The sequence below is a fragment of the Lampetra fluviatilis genome, chromosome 59 (genome assembly GCF_964198595.1).
Source record: "Lampetra fluviatilis chromosome 59, kcLamFluv1.1, whole genome shotgun sequence".
NCBI lineage: Eukaryota > Metazoa > Chordata > Hyperoartia > Petromyzontiformes > Petromyzontidae > Lampetra > Lampetra fluviatilis.
Window position 1 is genome coordinate 5872493 of NC_136333.1, and position 22204 is coordinate 5894696.

A 22204-nucleotide genomic window follows, 5' to 3' on the forward strand; every position below is an offset into this window, starting at 1 on the left:
TGTTAAGAGATAGGGGACCGGTTCCCATAGAAAGTCTATGGGGCCATGTTAAGAGATAGGGAACCGGTTCCCATAGAAAGTCTATGGGGCTATGTCAAGAGATAGGGAACCGGTTCCCATAGAAAGTCTATGGGGCAATGTTAAGAGATAGGGAACCGGTTCCCATAGAAAGTCTATGGGGCAATGTTAAGAGATAGGGAACCGGTTCCCATAGAAAGTCTATGGGGCCATGTTAAGAGATGGGGAACCGGTTCCCATAGAAAGTCTATGGGGCAATGTTAAGAGATAGGGAACCGGTTCCCATAGAAAGTCTATGGGGCCATGTTAAGAGATAGGGGACCGGTTCCCATAGAAAGTTTATGGGGCCATGTTAAGAGATAGGGAACCGGTTCCCATAGAAAGTCTATGGGGCTATGTCAAGAGATAGGGAACCGGTTCTCATAGAAAGTCTATGGGGCAATGTTAAGAGATTGGGAACCGGTTCCCATAGAAAGTCTATAGGGCAATGTTAAGAGATAGGGAACCGGTTCCCATAGAAAGTCTATGGGGCCATGTTAAGAGATAGGGAACCGGTTCCCATAGAAAGTCTATGGGGCAATGTTAAGAGATTGGGAACCGGTTCCCATAGAAAGTCTATAGGGCAATGTTAAGAGATAGGGAACCGGTTCCCATAGAAAGTCTATGGGGCCATGTTAAGAGATAGGGAACCGGTTCCCATAGAAAGTCTATGGGGCCATGTTAAGAGATTGGGAACCGGTTCCCATAGAAAGTCTATGGGGCAATGTTAAGAGATAGGGAACCGGTTCCCATAGAAAGTCTATGGGGCAATGTTAAGAGATGGGGAACCGGTTCCCATAGAAAGTCTATGGGCCAATGTTAAGAGATAGGGGACCGGTTCCTATAGAAAGTCTATGGGGCAATGTTAAGAGATAGGGAACCGGTTCCCATAAGAAGTCTATGGGGCAATGTTAAGAGATAGGGAACCGGTTTCCATAGAAAGTCTATGGGGCAATGTTAAGAGATAGGGGACCGGTTCCCATAGAAAGTCTATGGGGCCATGTTAAGAGATAGGGAACCGGTTCCCATAGAAAGTCTATGGGGCTATGTCAAGAGATAGGGAACCGGTTCCCATAGAAAGTCTATGGGGCCATGTTAAGAGATAGGGGACCGGTTCCCATAGAAAGTCTATGGGGCAATGTTAAGAGATAGGGAACCGGTTCCCATAGAAAGTCTATGGGGCCATGTTAAGAGATGGGGAACCGGTTCCCATAGAAAGTCTATGGGGCAATGTTAAGAGATAGGGAACCGGTTCCCATAGAAAGTCTATGGGGCCATGTTAAGAGATAGGGGACCGGTTCCCATAGAAAGTTTATGGGGCCATGTTAAGAGATAGGGAACCGGTTCCCATAGAAAGTCTATGGGGCTATGTCAAGAGATAGGGAACCGGTTCCCATAGAAAGTCTATGGGGCAATGTTAAGAGATTGGGAACCGGTTCCCATAGAAAGTCTATAGGGCAATGTTAAGAGATAGGGAACCGGTTCCCATAGAAAGTCTATGGGGCCATGTTAAGAGATAGGGAACCGGTTCCCATAGAAAGTCTATGGGGCAATGTTAAGAGGTAGGGAACCGGTTCCCTATCTATTAACATGGGCCAATGTTAAGAGATAGGGAACCGGTTCCAATAGAAAGTCTATGGGGCAATGTTAAGAAATACGGAACCGGTTCCCAAAGAATACGTCTTCCAGAAGTTCGAAAGACGTCTTCCTAATCTTCCGGAAGCTAACTTCATCTTCCGGAAGACGAGGAAGCAGTCTTCCGGTATAAATAAAAAACGACCGGAAGACCGAACGGGAGTCTCGCGAGACTTGGCCCACGCTGCGCGCAATCGAATTGAAAGGCCTCTTGCACGGGGTCAGCGACTTTTCCTAAACGAAACCCCCGAATCGTGGAGGCGTTCAGTCAGAGCGCTGTAAAGAAACGACCTCGCGATGGTGAAGCTGACGGCGGAGCTGATCGAGCAGGCGGCGCAGTTCACGAACCCCGTGCGCGACCGGGAACTGGACCTCAGAGGTGACGGCGGGGGGGGTGGCTAGGCGACGGCAGGCTTCTCGCGAAAGCCAAGGCCCGCGGTTTTTATCATTAATTTTGTGTTTACTTGTTAAAGAAAAGTGCGGGTTTGAAGTGTTTTTTTTCGATAGAATAACGCTGTGGAGGAGGTGTGCTGTTGTTTTTAAAGTGTGCAATTGTTTCGGGGGTTGATTTGTTTTTTTTTGTTTAAAGTAGCCGCTCGCAGTGGCGTGAGCGTTGTCGTGCGTTCGCGGTTTTTCGGCCACGTGGAGTTTCACTTGGCAATCGTAGACGGCTGTGGGTGTTGTTAATCCACTGCTGGATAAAACGCCGGCCGTGTCGATAGTGGTGGTGGTGGTGGGGGAGGTGGTTCACATACTTCACCGCGCTGGTCGCTACGGTTTGGTGGAGCAGGACTCAACAGATTATCTCTCTCGCCAACGATGTTCGCCGTGTCCGGGAATCGAACTTGCCCGAGTTCTTCGATGGCCACTGATGTTGAGCCGTGAGCGAGTATCAAACGGGGTAGGCCAGAACGCCACGGTGGCTATGAGATGTTAACTACCTCGCCTGGTGTGCAGGAGGTCGTGGGTTCGATCCCCACCTTGACGCCTGCTGCTGTATATTTGGAGTTTGCGTGTCTCCCTCTCTCATCATCATCACGGTGGCTAGGAGATGTTAACTACCTCGCCTGGTGTGCAGGAGGTCGTGGGTTCGATCCCCACCCTGACGCCTGCTGCTGTATATTTGGAGTTTGCGTGTCTCCCTCTCTCATCATCATCACGGTGGCTAGGAGATGTTAACTACCTCGCCTGGTGTGCAGGAGGTCGTGAGTTCGATCTCGATGCCTGCTGCTGTGTATTTGGAGTTTGCGTGTCTCCCTCTCTCATCATCATCACGGTGGCTATGAGATGTTAACTACCTCGCCTGGTGTGCAGGAGGTCGTGGGTTCGATGTCGACCCTGATGCCTGCTGCTGTGTATTTGGAGTTTGCGTGTCTCTCTATCATCACGGTGGCAAGGAGATGTTAACTACCTCGCCTGGTGTGCAGGAGGTCGTGGGTTCGATCCCCACCCTGATGCCTGCTGCTGTGTATTTGGAGTTTGCGTGTCTCTCTCTCATCATCATCACGGTGGCTAGGAGATGTTAACTACCTCGCCTGGTGTGCAGGAGGTCGTGAGTTCGATGTCGACCCTGATGCCTGCTGCTGTGTATTTGGAGTTTGCGTGTCTCTCTATCATCACGGTGGCTATGAGATGTTAACTACCTCGCCTGGTGTGCAGGAGGTCGTGGGTTCGATGTCGATGCCTGCTGCTGTGTATTTGGAGTTTGCGTGTCTCTCTATCATCACGGTGGCTATGAGATGTTAACTACCTCGCCTGGTGTGCAGGAGGTCGTGGGTTCGATGTCGACCCTGATGCCTGCTGCTGTGTATTTGGAGTTTGCGTGTCTCTCTATCATCACGGTGGCTATGAGATGTTAACTACCTCGCCTGGTGTGCAGGAGGTCGTGGGTTCGATGTCGACCCTGATGCCTGCTGCTGTGTATTTGGAGTTTGCGTGTCTCTCTATCATCACGGTGGCTATGAGATGTTAACTACCTCGCCTGGTGTGCAGGAGGTCGTGGGTTCGATCTCGATGCCTGCTGTGTATTTGGAGTTTGCGTGTCTCTCTCTCATCATCATCACGGTGGCTATGAGATGTTAACTACCTCGCCTGGTGTGCAGGAGGTCGTGGGTTCGATCTCGATGCCTGCTGTGTATTTGGAGTTTGCGTGTCTCTCTCTCATCATCATCACGGTGGCTATGAGATGTTAACTACCTCGCCTGGTGTGCAGGAGGTCGTGGGTTCGATCTCGACCCTGATGCCTGCTGTGTATTTGGAGTTTGCGTGTCTCTCTATCATCACGGTGGCTATGAGATGTTAACTACCTCGCCTGGTGTGCAGGAGGTCGTGGGTTCGATGTCGACCCTGATGCCTGCTGCTGTGTATTTGGAGTTTGCGTGTCTCTCTATCATCACGGTGGCTATGAGATGTTAACTACCTCGCCTGGTGTGCAGGAGGTCGTGGGTTCGATCTCGATGCCTGCTGTGTATTTGGAGTTTGCGTGTCTCTCTCTCATCATCATCACGGTGGCTAGGAGATGTTAACTACCTCGCCTGGTGTGCAGGAGGTCGTGGGTTCGATCTCGATGCCTGCTGTGTATTTGGAGTTTGCGTGTCTCTCTATCATCACGGTGGCTATGAGATGTTAACTACCTCGCCTGGTGTGCAGGAGGTCGTGGGTTCGATCTCGATGCCTGCTGTGTATTTGGAGTTTGCGTGTCTCTCTCTCATCATCATCACGGTGGCTATGAGATGTTAACTACCTCGCCTGGTGTGCAGGAGGTCGTGGGTTCGATCTCGACCCTGATGCCTGCTGCTGTGTATTTGGAGTTTGCGTGTCTCTCTATCATCACGGTGGCTAGGAGATGTTAACTACCTCGCCTGGTGTGCAGGGGGTCGTGAGTTCGATATCGACCCTGATGCCTGCTGCTGTGTATTTGGAGTTTTCGTGTCTCTCTATCATCATCATCATCACGGTGGCTAGGAGATGTTAACTACCTCGCCTGGTGTGCAGGAGGTCGTGGGTTCGATCCCCACCCTGACGCCTGCTGCTCTATATTTTTAGTTTGCGTCTCCTTCTCTCCCCGTGGTCCCGTTGATTTTTGTCAGGGTCCTCCCGTCCACATTGAGAATTAACACACGTTTAGAGTATGTGGATCCTATACTTGTTTAAATGTATTTCTAACTACGTGGCTTTACCGAAAGAACCAAAGAGTAAGGCTGTCTCTGCTTAATGCAGACATAATTCCTTGCTAAAGGTTTCTATTCCGAATATCGTTAACACCTGTTTTATTTCCAGAAAGGTCAAAACCTAATTCTTATATTATGTTTGTATTATGATGGTCCTGTTGATAACGGCGTGTGAGGAGGAGTCGAGCCTTGCTGTTGGTGATGCTGATGGCGGTGGTGGTGATTTGCTTGTTGACGGGGGTGTTTGTGGTGTTGATATGCGTCCTGAAGATGATAGAGGTTATTGTTATGTGGGAGCGGTGGTGCAACGGTTAGCGCGCTGCGCTACGAACCTGGCCACCTGAGTTCGATTCCCGCTCAGGACCAACACCAGTAACGATTATCTGAACCGGTCCTGGGCCTCCCTTAGGTCGACTCGGCCTCAAATTAGTACCTGGTGCGGTGTGTATACATCGCCACTGGGGAGACAAAGGCGACCGGGCGTGGTGTTGGCCACCCACCGCCTCGTGTGCCGTGCCGGCCTTCATAGGTGCTCGCTAACAGCACTTGCCCCTACAGTCTGTTAAGGCTACACGGGGGATCTTTGATCTTTGATTGTTATAATAGAAGTGGTGTTGACGATTATGGTCTTGATGCGATGGTTATGGGATGCTGCCATGGCAGTATTGCTTGGATCACTGGACTCGCAATACGGACGCCGCCGGATCTCTCTGCGCGGCAGCCAAAACAATGGTCCAAGTTCCTTAAATCCTCCTCCCCGACTCTTTGTCGACCCAGGGAGTGGAAATTGGTGCTTGACAGTTTGTCGATTGGAAGGTGCCATACGTTCGGGCATAGTGTGGGTATTCCCACCGCTTCCAAGACTTGACCAGCGTGGAAGAGTAGGCCAAATACCACCGTCTTGTGTCCAGTCCCGAGGGGGGGGAGGGGGCACTCATAGGCAGTGTGCCACATTGTCGCTTGCCGCATCCACAGTGTGGCACGGTTGCGTTCGCCCCAGGTGTGTAGGTTGGCCGCACTTTGGCGTTACTGAAAAGGGAGTGATTAATTTGAGGCAATGTCTGTAATGTGATGTTAGTGGTGACGTTAACGTGGTGTGACATTGCTTGTGTTTTGGCGGTAATAATAACACGATGTTATTTACGAAGGCGATTATTTCTAAGGTGATTTTTATGCAGTACTGATGGCGGTAACAGTGAAAAGTTGGTGGTGAGGATTGTGGCGATTTGTGATGCTGATGAATGTAATTATGATGGCGATGCAAGTGGTTGTGGTGAGAAGGGTGATCAAAGTGAATTCGGTTACTCTGTTGATAGCAATGATGCCTAATAATCATTGCGGTGATGATGGTGGCGGTGGTGTTGTGGTGAGGAGGGTTGTGTAATATTGATGCTGAAGGTGCTAACCCTTGACCCCTAGGCTATAAGATCCCGGTGATCGAAAACCTTGGAGCGACTCTGGATCAGTTCGACACCATCGACCTCTCGGACAATGAGATCCGCAAGATCGACGGATTCCCTCTGCTCAGGAGGCTCAAGTCACTTATCATTAACAACAACCGTGTGTGGTAGGGACCCACACACACTTACACTGATACACACAGCTACAGATAAATGCACACACAGATACAGATACATACACACAGACACACACCGCTACAGATACATACACACACCGCTACAGATACATACACACACCGCTACAGATAAATACACACACAGATACGCACCGCTACGGATAAATACACACCGCTACAGATACATACACACACAGATACACACAGCGCTACAGATACATACACACAGATGCACACAGCGCTACAGATAAATACACACACAGATACATACACACACAGATACAGATAAATACACACAGCTACAGATACATACACACAGATACACACCGCTACAGACAAATACACAGATACAGCTACAGATAAATACACACACAGCTACAGATACATACATACAGATACATACACATACAGATAAATACACACACAGATACACACAACTACAGATAACTACGCACGCACAGATTCACAGATACACACACACACACCGATATGAAAATAAAGACGTTTGATTCCATGCCATGACCAACGTCAGTGGCAAGTGGCGCGTAAACAATTAATTCCTGGGCCTTCCCGAAACCGAATCGTTCTCAAACAAGTACCAGATGCACACAGCGTCAGCACTCGGGAAACGGGGAAGGCTGCGTGCAGTGCTGACTACTTCACCACGATGAGTACCTGTAACTCGGCAATGACGAGATAATGGTTGGTGGGTCACACGAATATTGAACACGTTCCTTCAGAGTGGGCAGGTAGGAACTTGGTTGGACAGCGCATTCGTGCATGACAGACAGACAAATAATCCCTGGTGGGCAGTGTGGAACCTGTTGTTCCTCCTACCTGTGTACAAGATAACTTGACTTGAGGCAGCCAGCCAGGCAGCCAGCCAGGCAGCCAGCCAGGCAGCCAGCCAGGCAGCCAGCCAGGCAGCCAGGCAGCCAGCCAGGCAGCCAGGCAGCCAGCCAGGCAGCCAGCCAGGCAGCCAGCCAGGCAGCCAGCCAGGCAGCCAGCCAGACAGCCAGCCAGGCAGCCAGCCAGGCAGCCAGCCAGGCAGCCAGCCAGGCAGCCAGCCAGGCAGCCAGCCAGGCAGCCAGCCAGGCAGCCAGCCAGGCAGCCAGCCAGGCAGCCAGCCAGGCAGCCAGCCAGGCAGCCAGCCAGGCAGCCAGCCAGGCAGCCAGCCAGGCAGCCAGGCCCCTTAACTATCGGCCCCTCCCCCTTGCTTAGGCACCTCCCCTTACCCCCCCCCTCCCTTAGGCACCTCCCCTGAACCCCCTCTCTCAGGCCCCTCCCCTGACCCCCCCATATCCTTAGGCCCCTCCCCTGACCCCCCCCCATATCCTTAGACCCCTCCCCTGACCCCCCCCCCATATCCTTAGGCCCCTCCCCTGACCCCCCCCCCCATATCCTTAGGCCCCTCCCCTGACCCCCCCCATATCCTTAGGCCCCTCCCCTGACCCCCCCTCCCTCAGGCCCCTCCGCTGATCCCCCCTCCCTTAGGCTACTCCGCTGACCCCCCTCCCTTAGGCCCCTCCCCTGACCACCCCCCCCCCCATATCTTTATGCCCCTCCCCTGACCCCCCCCCCATATCCTTAGGCCCCTCCCCTGACCACCCCCCCCCCCATATCTTTAGGCCCCTCCCCTGATCCACCTTCGCTTAGGCCCCTCCCCTGACCCCTCCTCCCTTAGGCACCTCCCCTCTCCGTACCCGGCAGTAGGTCTCCACCAATCAAAGTGTGTATTATATATATATTTATGCACGACAGACAGACAAAAAATCCCTGGTGGGCAGTGTGGAGCATTGTTCCTACCTGTATAAACTTCCCTTCCCGTGGGTGTCGAGGTGAAATACCCTGGCTCGCCAGGACAGGGCGGTACAGCAGAGTGTGGATTATTATTCTTCGTCTGTTCCGTCTTGTGTGATAACAGGTCCCTGCGGGGTGGGCTGGTAGGAACGAACAAATACGATACGAAGGGAGAGTTTGAGGCCTAGTTCTAGGCTTTAGGCCTAGCTGTAGGCTTTAGGCCGCTGTGAGTTAATTTTTAATTTAAATGTTTTAATTAAAAACTATCTCAGGGAATTATAAGGGAATGTTACACTTGTTTAGCCAGGAAAGCCTCAATGAGTCTAAAGGTTTTTGTAGGGTCCTGCCAAGTGTTTGCAGTAGGGGGCGATGTTGCTACACCTAATCGGACATCGGACGGACGGACGATATAATCTATTGAAGGCTGGTTCACTTCGTTCCTACCAGTATAAGAGTATTGCTCTAAACGTGTGTGGGGTTTTCTCCTGGCGTTCCGGATTCCTCGCACATGTATGAACACTCATTAATTGGCTTTGAAACATTTAAATGTACCTGCACCTCCATTCTAGATTTGAAAATATTGATGCAGTAATTTTAGCTGTGACGGTCCCACCTGATGACGGAGACTTGTGTTGCCTCCGAAATGTCGTGATTTATAATTTTATTTTATTTCCATTATTACTTTTATTAACTTTTAATTTTATTTTTACCTACGTGACTTTACCGAAAAAACCTAAGAGTTTGTTTGCACCTCCATGTTTTTCGATTGTGCAGCGTTGTTGTTTGATTGAATTGCGCTTTTTAAAATTCCTTATTGTTATTGTAACTGCATGGCAATAGCACTTGCCTGAACAGTCTTAAAGGGCTTAATGGTGGATCTGTTTCTCTCCGTGTGTTTGTCTGTTTCTTCCCTGTCCGCGCGTGCAGCCGTTTTTCTGAGAGCCTGGATCAAAGTCTGCCAAGCCTCAACGAGCTCATCCTTACAAACAACAACCTACAGGAGCTGGTGAGATGCCATCCGTTAAACCCACGCTATCCACGACGGTTTTGACCCCAACCCCTGACCCCCAACCCATCACCCGAGGCCTCCCCCCACGGAGTGATAATTGTGGGAGTTGCTTGACATATTTTCACCGCGGGGTCGGTGAGGTGGGCCTAGTGGTTGGCACGCTGCAGTCTTGTTTATGCAACCGGAGTTTGATTCCCGGCCATGACTTTTCACCCTCGGTGGCGAACGATATCTGACCCCACTCCGGGACTTGGCGTGCAACTCCGTTTGAAATGAGAGTACCTTTTACCTCTTACCGTATTCTCCAAGGTTGTGAGATGCTCCGGCAAATCAGACGCAGCCCAAATGTTTTTGTCTCTAAACAAACATGTAATACGTGGCATTCTTCAAATAGTATGACGTCTCGGTGAGGCGGGAAACACGGGTGTTTAATAGAGATTCGTGATATATAGAGTGAACAACTGAGAATATGGTGTAACACATTCCTGCGGAGGGAGCTGGTAGGAACGTTGGGTTGCTCGGTCAATGGCCAGGGTCAACGGCGGCGTGGTGTGTTCCGCAAATATGCCCGACTGTGAGGGCGGGCACAAGCCGGCGTGAGTAGGTTAAACGTTGAGTTTTATAAGGGCACCACGGGGTGACCAGCCCCTCGCCACCCAGCCCCACCCCTCCCACCCCCCACCCAGCCACACACCCCACCCTCCCCACCCAGCCCCTCCCCACCCAGCCCCTCCCCTCCCAGCACCTCCCCTCCCAGCTCCTCCCCACCCAGCCCCTCCCCACCCAGCCCCTCCCCACCCAGCCCCTCCCCACCCAGCCCCTCCCCACCCAGCCCCTCCCCACCCAGCCCCTCCCCACCCAGCCCCACCCTCCCCACCCAGCCCCTCCCCACCCAGCCCCTCCCCTCCCACCCCCCACCCAGCCCCTCCCCACCCTCCCCTCCCCACCCAGCCCCTCCCTGCACGACGGACACAATAATCCCCTGTGGGCTGGTGTAACCAGGAGGTTCCTGCCAGTAAAATGCAGTACCACGTAGAGCTGCATTCCAAAAGATGATGATGATGGACATGGTACTTGAAAATGGGGAAAGATGTCTTCTGGAAGATTATTGGGAATAGCCAAGTTAAACCGTGTCTCCTGGAAAATCACATATTGCGATGTAAAAGCCGTCTTCCAGAAGCTGATAAAGTGGAGAGATGCATTCTGGAAGATGATTCTGATGATTCTGATGATTCTGAGTGGCTGGTGGTGTCTTCTGTCTCTAATCTTCTGTGTTCCTCTGTGGAGGAACAGTTTTTTTAGGATTCTAAGACAAACGCCCCTTAACGTTCCCTTTAATGTACATGGTGGGGGGGAGGGGGGAGGGAACTACAAGTCAATAATATGATAATTTGTCAGCAAACTTAACATTCGGGTCGCCATGCGTTTTGTTTTCCTCTCGAATCTTTTCAGACGGAACTGGACCCTCTGTCCTCCCTCAAGTCGTTACGCTTCCTCAGGTGCGTGCTCCGCTCCGTGGCCTCGTGTTGGCTGCGAACCTTCGGCCCTTCCCCCCCCCCCCCTGCCAACTCCCTGCCTATTGAAGTCGTCGTTGCTTTGCTGCCTTGTCCCAAGCTTGCATTTGGTGTTGACAGATCGGCAGGAATTTGTGTACTTGTTCAATTTGTACTTTTGTACTTTATTTACGTTTATTTTATTTCGGCGACTTGCTTACCTTTTCTTTCTCTTGTATTTTTTGTTTATGCAACTAGCTGACCTGCCCCTACTGGACATCTGTGAAAAAGAGCCTCATCGCTCATCGGATTCCTCCAGTCTAAATAAAGATTCTGATTTTAAAGTCCAGGCTCAATATCATCCTCTTTCCCTCGGCCTATGACCGACTGCCTCTTTGTATCTGTTGTAAAAGCCCGGCGTTTCGATTGTCCGTCAACTAAATTATAAGAGGCCTCTGAACCAATATGATCAATCAAATTCTTGTTTTGTCAATGGTTTCGTGCATTATCCTGAAATACGCAATTCTCCATTTATTGAACATTTCCATCATAAAAGCCCGGCGTTCCGTTTGCACGTCAACTAAACGATAAGAGCCTTTCAGAAGGCCTGAATTGAACAGTTATAGAAAGTGGACCCCCCCCCCTCCTAGATGAGATGGGTCAAAACTTGATCCAACAGGTGATCAACAATTGTTGACCCTCCACCCAAAAAATATCACTCCCCTCCCCCAAAAGCAAATGTTTTGTAGGCATACAGAAGAAGACATCGGTAGGGGCGAGGCGCCGAAAAGCCCTTCGCGGGAGCTAGAATAAGACGTCCACAGGCAGCCGCAATTCTAGCATGTTAAAATAAAACTAGTGTGCCTCATTTACCCAGGATGCCCCACGTTCCCGCGATTCCTGCTGTGTGAAACGGCGTCGCGAGACGTGGTCGATTGTAGATGCGACGCGTCAACGCGCACCTCCGATTAGCACGGTCGGCTGTGTATGGTGCGAAAGAAGTTTCAACACACGTACACACGTCCTGCAGTTGCATTCATCTTCTTGGTTCTTTCGGTAAAGTCACGTAGAATGGAAATAATGAACTAATGAAAAATAAAACATAATAAAATAATTCTCACGACGTTTCGGCCACAACGCAAGCAGCCGTCCTCAGGTGAAGAACAGGTCTGTCGGAAAGACAGCGTCTGAATGAAACACCACCAGGCTTGGCAGCGTATATTTAAGCTGGGTTGGAGGGGGAAGAGTGCCTTGACAAAGGAATTTGTATATCAAGAGGAATTTAGCATATTTATGGGAAATGCAGGTATGTGATTAGTACTACTTATGCCCGTGCATTATGCAGGATTAGCAGCATCAAAGGGAGGGGATATGCAGTGGCATTGTAAGCGCGTGCGTGCGCGTGTGGGAATCACGGCGGCTTTGTTCATTCAGTCTACTCAGGAATCCCGTGACGACCAAGAAAAATTACCGCCTCTACACCGTCTACAAACTCCCGCAGGTCCGGGTCCTCGACTTCCAGAAGGTGAAACTCAAGGTGAGTTGGAGCGGTTCCACGTTGCCTGCGTCTCACCTTTTCTTAGTCGCTTGGTGGATTGTTGCGGTCACAGGGCCGTGAAAGATTTCGTTAGGCCTGGGGGGGGTGAGGCCTTCCTTCAAGCAGTGGATTGATCACGGCTGATGAAAACTATGTTGATGACGAGGATGAAATGATTCTAGATTAGAATTTTTTCACGACTGCAAGGATCCATACTTTTTGAGTGAGGATGACATGCCCCGTGTCGCATTCAGATTCGTGGAGCGTATGAACGAGACTGTACAGACACGTGTGACAATGCTGTTAAAAGCATCGACTCGGAACGGCAATACAAATGTGAAATTTAGATTCGAAGCTTTCGTGACTGCAGGGATTCATATTCTTGGTTCTGATGATGATTGCTTGTGTTGCAATCGAAACGTCGTGATAATTTAATTGTTTTCAATTTTTTAATTATTTTATTGTTTCCCTTCTACGTGACTTTACCGAAAGAACCAAGAATATGAAAACAAATGTTAGCGACAATGTAAACGTTCACTAAATTGGCCGATAACATCTTAATATATAGAGGGCCACAGAGCTTGGGTGGGGAGGAGATTTGGCACCGACTCACTGCCTGGCTGCTGCTGCTGCTGCCCCTTCCGCTCCACTGTGGTCAACTCTGATGCCTCTTGAGTCGTCCTCTCTCTCTCGGAGACACTGACGGCACGTCAAGTTGACGCGATTATGATGAATACAGTCGAGACAGACACGCAAGACACAAGAAGGTCAGAATGAAACGGGACGGTACAATCAAGACAGACGGACACGTACGAGACGGTGCAGAGAAGACGATGGAATGTGGTAACGCTCGTGAAGATTCGATTCGAATTCAACTTGAGCGTAAAAGTTGCCTCCTAGAGGCAACTGGGAAAAAGGGTTGCCCACAACTTTGGCGATTTGCGACCAGCGCCAAGAAGGATCAGGATCAGAATATTTATTTGTACGTGGCCGGTCAAGATGATGACCTGATTACGCTTAACGATGTCGTTGTCGCTGTCACTTATATATGATGTTTCGTGCAGCTTGAAATGTATCGTATCCGTCGATGATGCTTCTGGTGACAAACAAAACACTCGCGCGAAAGCATTTACAGAATCCGTGCGCGCTATTGTTCTTGTTTCTGTGTTTAATGGGCGACGAGAGCTCCGTGTTTTGCTCGATTCGAGCAGGAAACCACTCGACTTTGAAACGACTGTGATGGTGCACGCGTGTGTGTGTGTGTTCGTGTGCTTTTGTGTTCATGTGCGTGCGTGTTGTGTGTGCGCTGTGGCCCTGAGCCACAGGAGAGACAGGAGGCTGAGAGGTTGTTTAAGGGAAAGAAATCCGTTCTTCTCTCCACTAAGGAAGGAGTGAACACGGCAAAGACGTAAGATGCATTGACTGTCGACCATCGTCAGGCCGCCCCCCACAATCCGTGCCACCTTTTGCCACCGTGCCGCGGATCGTTCGTAGGAGGTTGCCGGGTTTCGGCAAAGTCCGACTAAAACCGGGGTTTCGATTCTTGCGTAGCGGGGCATCTGCAAAGGTAACGGGCGCCTCTAGTGTGGATCGGAGAGGCAGCTGAAGTATTTCTGCGACGTCATCTTCCCACGAAAGCTCCCCTGACGCAAGGTGGCGGCTCCGATTCTCTTTCGAGGGTTACGCGCAGAAATTACCTCCTGCGCGTCGTGACAATGTTTGGCCCCCCACAACGTCAACACGACTGGAACGTGATTGACGCCAAATCCATCAAAAGTTCAAGTTGATTTTCGGAAAGGTGGCGCTGGTAATGGGAAGCTTGCGATGGCCGTGGTTGGGCCGTGGCTTGTGAGAGGGGCAAGTCGAACACACGTGATAGTTGACGCAGAGATGGGCTCTGTCGGAGCCAACGAAATCACCGCCGGATAGATCCTTCGGTCGGTTGCAGGCGCCAGTCCGTAGCGCATAAACGAGGCCGAATTTTCCAATCTCGACCTACAAAGGGGCAGAGGTCGCAAACGGGTTTTGATTCCATACCCGTACCCGGCCGCACCAGGGTCGCAAATGGGTACCCGTACCCGGCCAGGTACGGGTTTCCGTTCCCTACCCGTACCCTACCCGAAATGAGTGACAAACGGTTACTCACCAGTGACTCACGGCCTACCCGTACCCGTACCCGGCCGCACCAGGGTCGCAAACGGGTATCGGGTACCCGGTTGCGACCTCTGCAAAGGGACCAAAATGTACGAATCTACATCGGACGTTCGGCACGCGACGTAACCGCTCGTTACCGAGCGCGCAGGAGAGGCTAGATTGCTCCAAGCAACGGGGCGCGACGTCATTTCTAAGCAATCCGATTGGCCGTCGAAATCGTCGGGTAAAATTTTATCAGAGAGGCACAGAGCGGCGGGGGAGAATTTGCAGATTGGGCTGCGCGTGTTTAACTTTTTTTAAAGTTTTCAGGTTTAGTTTCGCTTGCCCTTCCGCGCCTTGCCACAGCCCGCCACGATCGGACATTAAACATAAAAACAGACACTACACAATTACCACAGTGCGATGCGGAAGCGAAACTTTATTTAGCCACCGAGGTTTTGGCACGATGATGCATCACGCTGCGGTGAATGGGATTTCGTACATCCGCTCCGTGACGGGTTGGGCTGCTTGCACCTTAAAACTTTGCCCGCTTTTTCAAGATCGGCGTTCTTGGAGACCTGGTTTTCAGGATCGGAGTCTCGATTAAGTGTCTCGGCCCCAGAAGGGGGCCAGCTTTTGAAGATCCGGTGTCTTGAAATGTAGCTTCAGGAAACTGTGTGTCAGGATCAATGTCTTGAAACCCACTTTAATGATCGGATTCTCGATTTGAGATTTGATTCAAGGAGGCTCAGGTTTGAGAATCCGAGTCTTGATTGAGAATTGATCCCGTTAAACCAGGGGTTCAGGATCACTGGCTCGAGACACTGGGCTCCAAGGGACGAGGCTTGTGAATTGGCGTCGTTAAAACATTTACGAGGACAGTTGCTGTGTTGGCTTCGTCTTGAGACTGCTCCTGAAAAAGTTGTCACATGTTACAAAGCTGGGAACCGCCCCCCCCCCACCCCTCCTTTCTGAACCACAAATTAACCACAGCGGATTTGGATAATAAAGTTTCGCTCGGATATTAAACTTCAGCTATGAACAGATGCTACACGTGGTCATTGCCTCGGGCTGGAAAGCTGCTGACACTAAAGTGTTGACTAATTAGTTTGTTGTTGTTGTTCGTGCGCATGTCTCTCCATGCTCCCTTGGATGTCTGCGTGTGTCTTTGTTTGTCCCATTGCCTCCTTGGATGTCCGCATGTCTCGTTATCTCCTTGCGTGTCCACGCCTCTACCTCTTTTGTCCCCTTGTCCGTGTATCCTCCTTTCTCCCCATGTGTCCCCGTGTCTCCCCATTTCTCTCCCCGTCTCCGCGTGTGGCTGCGTGTCTCGCCGTGTGTCCCCCCCGTGTGTCTCCCCCCCCCCCCCCCCCCCGTGTCTCCCCCTCGTGTCTCCCCCCCGTGTCTCCCCCCCGTGTCTCCCCCCCCGTGTCTCCCCCCCCCCCGTGTCTCCCCCCCCCGTGTCTCCCCCCCCGTGTCTCCCCCCCCGTGTCTCCCCCCCCCGTGTCTCCCCCCCCCCCCGTGTCTCCCCCCCCGTGTCTCCCCCCCGTGTCTCCCCCCCCGTGTCTCCCCCCCCCGTGTCTCCCCCCCCCGTGTCTCCCCCTCGTGTCTCCCCCGTGTGTCTCCCTCCCCCTGTGTTTCCCCCTCCCCCGTGTTTCCCCCTTGTGTCTACCCCCCTTGTGTCTACCCCCCTTGTGTCTACCCCCCCCCCCCGTGTCTCCCTCCCCCGTGTCTCCCCCTTGTGTTTCCCCCCCCCCCTCCCACCCGTGTCTCCCCGCCGCAAAGCTTCACTCCGGGTGCCGGGTTGGTGATTGAGAAGAAGAAGGCGGGACCCACGCCGGCCGAGATGGAGGCGATCAAGGTGGGCGGCCGCCGTGTTGTGCAGTTGTCGTGACGTCTCTCGTTTGTCCGGGGCGAGGGTCGCCAACTGCCAGAGGCTCCCGCGCTGGGAATGTTTGGGGCAAGACGTTGTCGGCGGTGGAGTCGCGCTTTGTGCCGGTGATGACCAGAGTATCCGGAGACTTGCCCACCGTGAAAAATTAGCAGGGTAACACTCGGCGGTCCGCACATGCGTGCTTGCACGCGCGCGCTTGCTGTGCTGCCATCTCCTGGGCAACGCACAGTCCCGGTGGTTTTGGGAGTGTTCACAAAGTTGTGTGGTCCACCTGCCCCCTCCCCTCGCCCCCTGCAGTGCTGGATCACCGGCACAAACTACCGCACTGACGCCCTGTCGTGCAACCATGCCACTAAGCCGCACGACCGGCCGCTAAGACACACCACCACGCTACCACCCTGTTACACCACCACAGCGACACCACCGCCACACCGCCTTACTGCCACACATCCACACGGTCACACTGCGTCACTTCCACACCACCACAATGCCACCACACTACCACGCCACACCACACCACCACCACTCCACACTACCACTACACCGCCACCACACTGCCACGCCACACCATCACCACACTACCATGCCACCACCACCACACCGCCGCCACGGTTTATGCTCCTTGACGACACCCACCCGTTGCCCTCGTGTCACCAAACACACGGCACATCTCCCCACTTCCGTCCTACGCCAGATTACAAGGAGCTGCTATAGTTTTTCTATTCTTGCTCCGCGTGGTGACCCATGGAAGCCTCGCCAACTCTTTAAGATCCTTTTCCAGGAGGGATCGTGACAATTTTGTCAAAGTAGCCAGGGACACGGGGGGCGGGGGGGAGGGGCTTGATTTACTCGCGATCGCCGTGTGTTGCGATAGAGCAAATTGCGGTGTAACTATAGATAAAGTTACCTCCCGATTCGCACGGTTGACTGCGTGTAGTGGGTCAGTACTCAGGGCGGCCGTGTGTGTATCGAGGCCCGAACCTCGAACCCGATGTTGATGGCCCTCTTCACGGTCACCCACGTGTTGAGAGTGACTGAAACGTTGGCAGATATCGACGGCGTGTGTGTGTGTGTCATCGTGCGCGCGTGTCTCTTCTCAGACTGCGATAATAAACGCGTCGTCTCTCGAGGAGGTGACGAGGCTGAAGAGCCTCCTGCAAGCCGGACACATTCCAGGCCAGGAGAAACCAACAGGTGCTGCCCACACACACACACGCGTGCCCACACACACACACGCGTGCCCACACACACACACACACGCGTGCCCACACACACACACGCGTGCCCACACACACACACGCGTGCCCACACACACACACGCGTGCCCACACACACACACGCGTGCCCACACACACACACACGCGTGCCCACACACACACACGCGTGCCCACACACACACACGCGTGCCCACACACACACACGCGTGCCCACACACACACACGCGTGCCCACACACACACACGCGTGCCCACACACACACACACGCGTGCCCACACACACACACACACCCACGCGCCCACAAGACAAAGATCCCCGTATAGCCTGCGCAGACTATTGGGGCAAGTGCTGTTAGCGAGCACCTATGAAGGCCAGCACGGCACACGAGGGGGTGGGTGGCCAGCACCACGCCCGGCCGCCTTTGTCTCCCCAGTGGCGATGTTTACACACCGCACCAGGTACTCATTTGAGGCTGAGTCCATGTCCACACACACGCGCATACATGTACGTACACACGTACGCCCACACACGTGCGCACATGTATGCACGCACGCACACACGCAAATAGCCTCGTAAACATTCACTCCCCTTCTGTCATGCAATGAGCTGCCTCCGTTGGATTTGAGAATGTCCTTATTGTTGCTTCTGCCTGGCTCGTTCTCTACTGTCTCGTTCTGCCTTTTTTGCCATGTCTATTTTTGCCTGGGATGTCTTTAAGTTTTATTCCGCACTCGTGTTCTGTCATGTCTTGTCCCCCCCCCCCCCCTGTCTCGTTTGTACTGTCCTGTTCGTTTTGTCCGTCTCTTTCGTACTGCCTGTCGCATTTTCACCGTCAAGTCCTCTCATATCTCGATTTAAAGCTTTCGTGAATGCAGCATGGATTCATCTTCTTGGTTCTTTCGGTAAAGTCATCAAGTAGAAGGGAAATAATAAAGTAATAAAAATAAAACATAATAAAATACAATTCTCACGACGTTTCGGCCACAACGCAAGCAGCCGTCCTCAGGTGAAGAACAGGTCTGTCGGAAAGACAGCGTCTGAATGAACACCACCAGGCTTCGAGCGTATATTTAAGCTGGGTTGGAGGGGGGAAGAGCGCCTTGACAACGGAATTTGCATATCATTTTATTATGTTTTATTTTTATTATTTTATTATTTCCCTTCTACGTGACTTTACCGAAAGAACCAAGAAGATCCTCTCGTATACATTCGCGCCTTCTCACATGGTGTGTCTTGCCGTGTTGTTCTGTTAGTCTTAGACGTTCCACCAATCCTGTTTCCTCATATCTTGCCTCTTCTGTGCCGTCTCGTTTGGGACGGGCGACTGAGATGAGAGACGTCAGACTAGTTTAACCACTGGAGGGTCAACATCGAGATTCAAATCCGGAATCTCGGTATCTCTGGCACAGCCATTGTTAACCAGAGGTCGCAAACGGGTTTTGATTCCTTACCCGTACCCGGCCGCACCAGGGTCGCAAACGGGTAGCCGGGTATCGGGTAGGGTACGGGCATCGGGTAGGGTACGGGTATCGGGTAGGGTACGGGTATCGGGTAGGGTACGGGTATCGGGTAGGGTACGGGCATCGGGTAGGGTACGGGCATCGGGTAGGGTACGGGCATCGGGTAGGGTACGGGCATCGGGTAGGGTACGGGCATCGGGTAGGGTACGGGCATCGGGTAGGGTACGGGCATCGGGTATCGGGTAGGGTATGGGTATCGGGTACCCGGTTGCGACCTCTGTTGTTAACCCACTTGGATACAGATTTAGACGCACAGGCCTTGAACTCAGGATTTTTTATTGTTGCTGGCTCGGTGTTTTTAACACGGCCATTATGAATCTGCCGAGTTAAAGATTTAGACTCAACTTATCTTAAGTGTTTATTTTACCAGGTAAGGCCCACTGAGCTATCTAAGTAGCTCTTTTTCAGACGCGACCTGGCTCACAAATGATCGCTCGACGAAGTAGCCTATCATCACGTGGACATTCATAGCAGCCAAATGCTTTTAAACGCATGTTTCTAAATGTGGAGGGAAAACCTTGGAGAACGCACAAACTCCAAATATACAGCAGCAGGCGTCGCGGTCTGGATCGAACCCACGACCTCCTGCACCCCAGGCGAGGTAGTTAACATCTCATAGCCACCGTGATGATGATGAGAGAGAGAGACACGCAAACTCCAAATATACAGCAGCAGGCGTCAGGGTCGGGATAGAACCCACGACCTCCTGCACCCCAGGCGAGGTAGTTAACATCTCCCAGTCACCGTGATGATGATGAGAGAGAGAGACACGCAAACTCCTAATATACAGCAGCAGGTGTTGGTCGGGATCGAACCCACGACCTCCTGCATACCAGGCGAGGTAGTTAACATCCTAGCCACCGTGATGATGATGAGAGAGAGAGAGAGACATGCAAATTCCAAATATACAGCAACAGGTGTCAGGGTCTGGATCTAACCCACGACCTCCTGTATACCAGGCGAGGTAGTTAGCATCTCCTAGCCACCGTGATGATGATGAGAGAGAGACACGCAAACTCCAAATATACAGCAGCAGGCGTCAGGGGTTGGGATCGAACCCACGACCTCCTCTAAACCAGCCACCGCGACGCCCTGGTTCAGGGCTTGAACCCAGGTCCTCTGCACCGCCGCCTCTGTGTCTCTTAACGCGCACGCACTCGCTGTTGTGTCCGTCCGTTCAGCGGCTGCCGCCGCTAGCGCCACCACCCCCGCGGCCTCCGCCAGCGCCCAAGACGACATGGACACGGCGGCCCCCGCGGAGAGCGGAAACGGAGGCGGGGGGGACGCGGAGGAGGAGGACGCCAAGAAAGAGGAGGGGGGGGATGCCAAGAAGGGGGAGGGAGACGCGAAGAAGGAGGAGGGGGATGCCAAGAAGGAGGGGGGGGACGCGGAGAAAGACGCCGGGAAAGATGCGGGGACGCGGAGAGAGGGAGATGGCGGCGCCAGGAACAACGGGGAGGCCGCCACGGAAACGGAGAATAAGCAGAATGGGAGTACGGAGAAAGTGCAGGATGTGGAGATGAGTGAGGGGTGAAGGTGGGGGGGGGGGGGCAGACTGGGCTGGTCACGGGGAGGGGGAATTTCAGATGCGTTTTTTGTTTTTTAAGGATTGGTTTCGTCTCAAAAGACTCTGATCCAGGTTTTGTGTTGTTATTGTTGTCTACGTTTATTTTGAGAGAGAGCGAGAGAGAGAGACCAGGTCCGAGCAACGTTGTCTTGGAGCTTGTTTGTCAAGGTCGTTGTCTTGAGAGTGCTGGTGGCTCGAGATTGGGTTTCAGGAACCAGCGTCTCTCGGGACTGGGTTTCAAGATCCAGTTACTTGAGGCTTAGGAGGCATGAGATCAGCGTCTTGAGTTGAGACCCGGCTTCGGAGTCGGTGTCTTGAGAGAATCAACTTTTGAGAGGACAGGTTTTTAGATCAAGAGGAGTCTTTGTGAAGACTTTGCGCCTGGAATTTCTGAAGTCGGGGGATGGTCTTGGGAGTTCGTATTGGCCCACGCTGTTTGGGCATCAAACCAACTTCGGGGGCCTCGCGAAATCTGCACAGGCTGGTTTCACAGTTTGCGTGGACGCGACGACCATCGTGATTTGATAAATAAAATTGTGAGAGGGAATTTTTTTTTTAAAATAAACTAAAATATATGCCGGCAAGGTTTATTGTTATTGTATTTGTTTTACATTTCGTAGTCTCTTTGCGAATGATGATGTTGTTGGTGAACGGTTGTGTAAAATGGTGACTGCCATTTCGATTTAAAGCTTTCGTGACTGCAGGGATTCATCTTCTTGGTTCTTTCGGTAAAGTCACGTAGAAGGGAAATAATAAAATAATAAAAATAAAACATTAAATACAATTCTCACGACGTTTAGGCCACAACACAAGCAGCCGTCCTCAGGTGAAGAACAGGTCTGTCGGAAACTCATTCAGACGCTGTCTTTCCGACAGACCAGTTCTTCACCTGAGGACGGCTGCTTGCGTTGTGGCCGAAACGTCGTGAGAATTATTTTATTATGTTTTATTTTTATTATTTTATTATTTCCCTTCTACGTGACTTTACCGAAAGAACCAAGAAGATAGTGACTGCCAGTTGGAGTGGAATGTGTTGTGACCAAGGCACCCACCCACGAGTAACGGCATCGACAACCGCCGTTCGCCACCAAGTGGCCGTGACGTCAATGTGGCTCTTGTGCCAGGCTAGGTGCACTTTGAGGACACGTGAAGTGTCGATGGCTCGCTGTTGGCAGGTCACGGGACAGACTTGAGGTACCGTGTGTTGACTGACCGAGATGACCGGCCCGATGCGGACCGCCTGTGCTCCCCCAATGCGTTTTGGTCCCAACCACCCCAAGCACCACGCACGTGCCCTCCTAGCCTTAATAGGCGCTCGCTAACCGTACTTACAGCAGTTGCCGAAGCCGAACGGTTATTACGTCAAACGATTAATGTGGATTTCGTTGAACCCGGTGATGAGCGACCGGGATGAGTCCGAGAGTGACCGAGACTATTAATCTGCCAGTAGGGGGCGATGCTTCTGCTGCTGCTGCTGTGTGTGTAATCGCAATGGAATCGTTTGCGATGTAATTTTAGAATTTGGCAAGTCGTGGACGCTGACGCGGGCAATAGATGGCCCTTACTCTTGGCGAATGTTCGCATGTAAGTACGCTG

General features: G+C 52.1%; 1 protein-coding gene and 1 long non-coding RNA gene across 2 annotated transcripts in view; one reads left to right on the top strand and one right to left on the bottom strand.

Annotated features, from left to right (window-relative positions):
- LOC144950707 (uncharacterized) overlaps window positions 1-22204 on the bottom strand; it is a 306816-nt gene that overhangs the window by 71063 nt on the left and 213549 nt on the right. The window lies entirely within an intron of this gene.
- On the top strand, window positions 1852-21219 carry SNRPA1 (small nuclear ribonucleoprotein polypeptide A'). The gene is made up of 9 exons (XM_078880967.1): window positions 1852-2071; window positions 6282-6429; window positions 9166-9244; window positions 10700-10746; window positions 12175-12277; window positions 13603-13685; window positions 16196-16271; window positions 17405-17498; window positions 20223-21219. Exons 1-9 carry the CDS (start codon window positions 1990-1992, stop codon window positions 20573-20575), a joined length of 1065 nt encoding a protein of 354 aa, XP_078737093.1. The 5' UTR covers window positions 1852-1989; the 3' UTR covers window positions 20576-21219.

Excerpts from the sequence above, each read along its gene's own strand:
- SNRPA1 (XM_078880967.1), top strand. The coding sequence starts at position 1,990 with ATGGTGAAGCTGACGGCGGAGCTGATCGAGCAGGCGGCGCAGTTCACG. Across the intron at positions 9,245-10,699 it reads ACAACAACCTACAGGAGCTG|ACGGAACTGGACCCTCTGTC; the intron begins GTGAGATGCCAT and ends GAATCTTTTCAG. Across the intron at positions 10,747-12,174 it reads AAGTCGTTACGCTTCCTCAG|TCTACTCAGGAATCCCGTGA; the intron begins GTGCGTGCTCCG and ends TTGTTCATTCAG.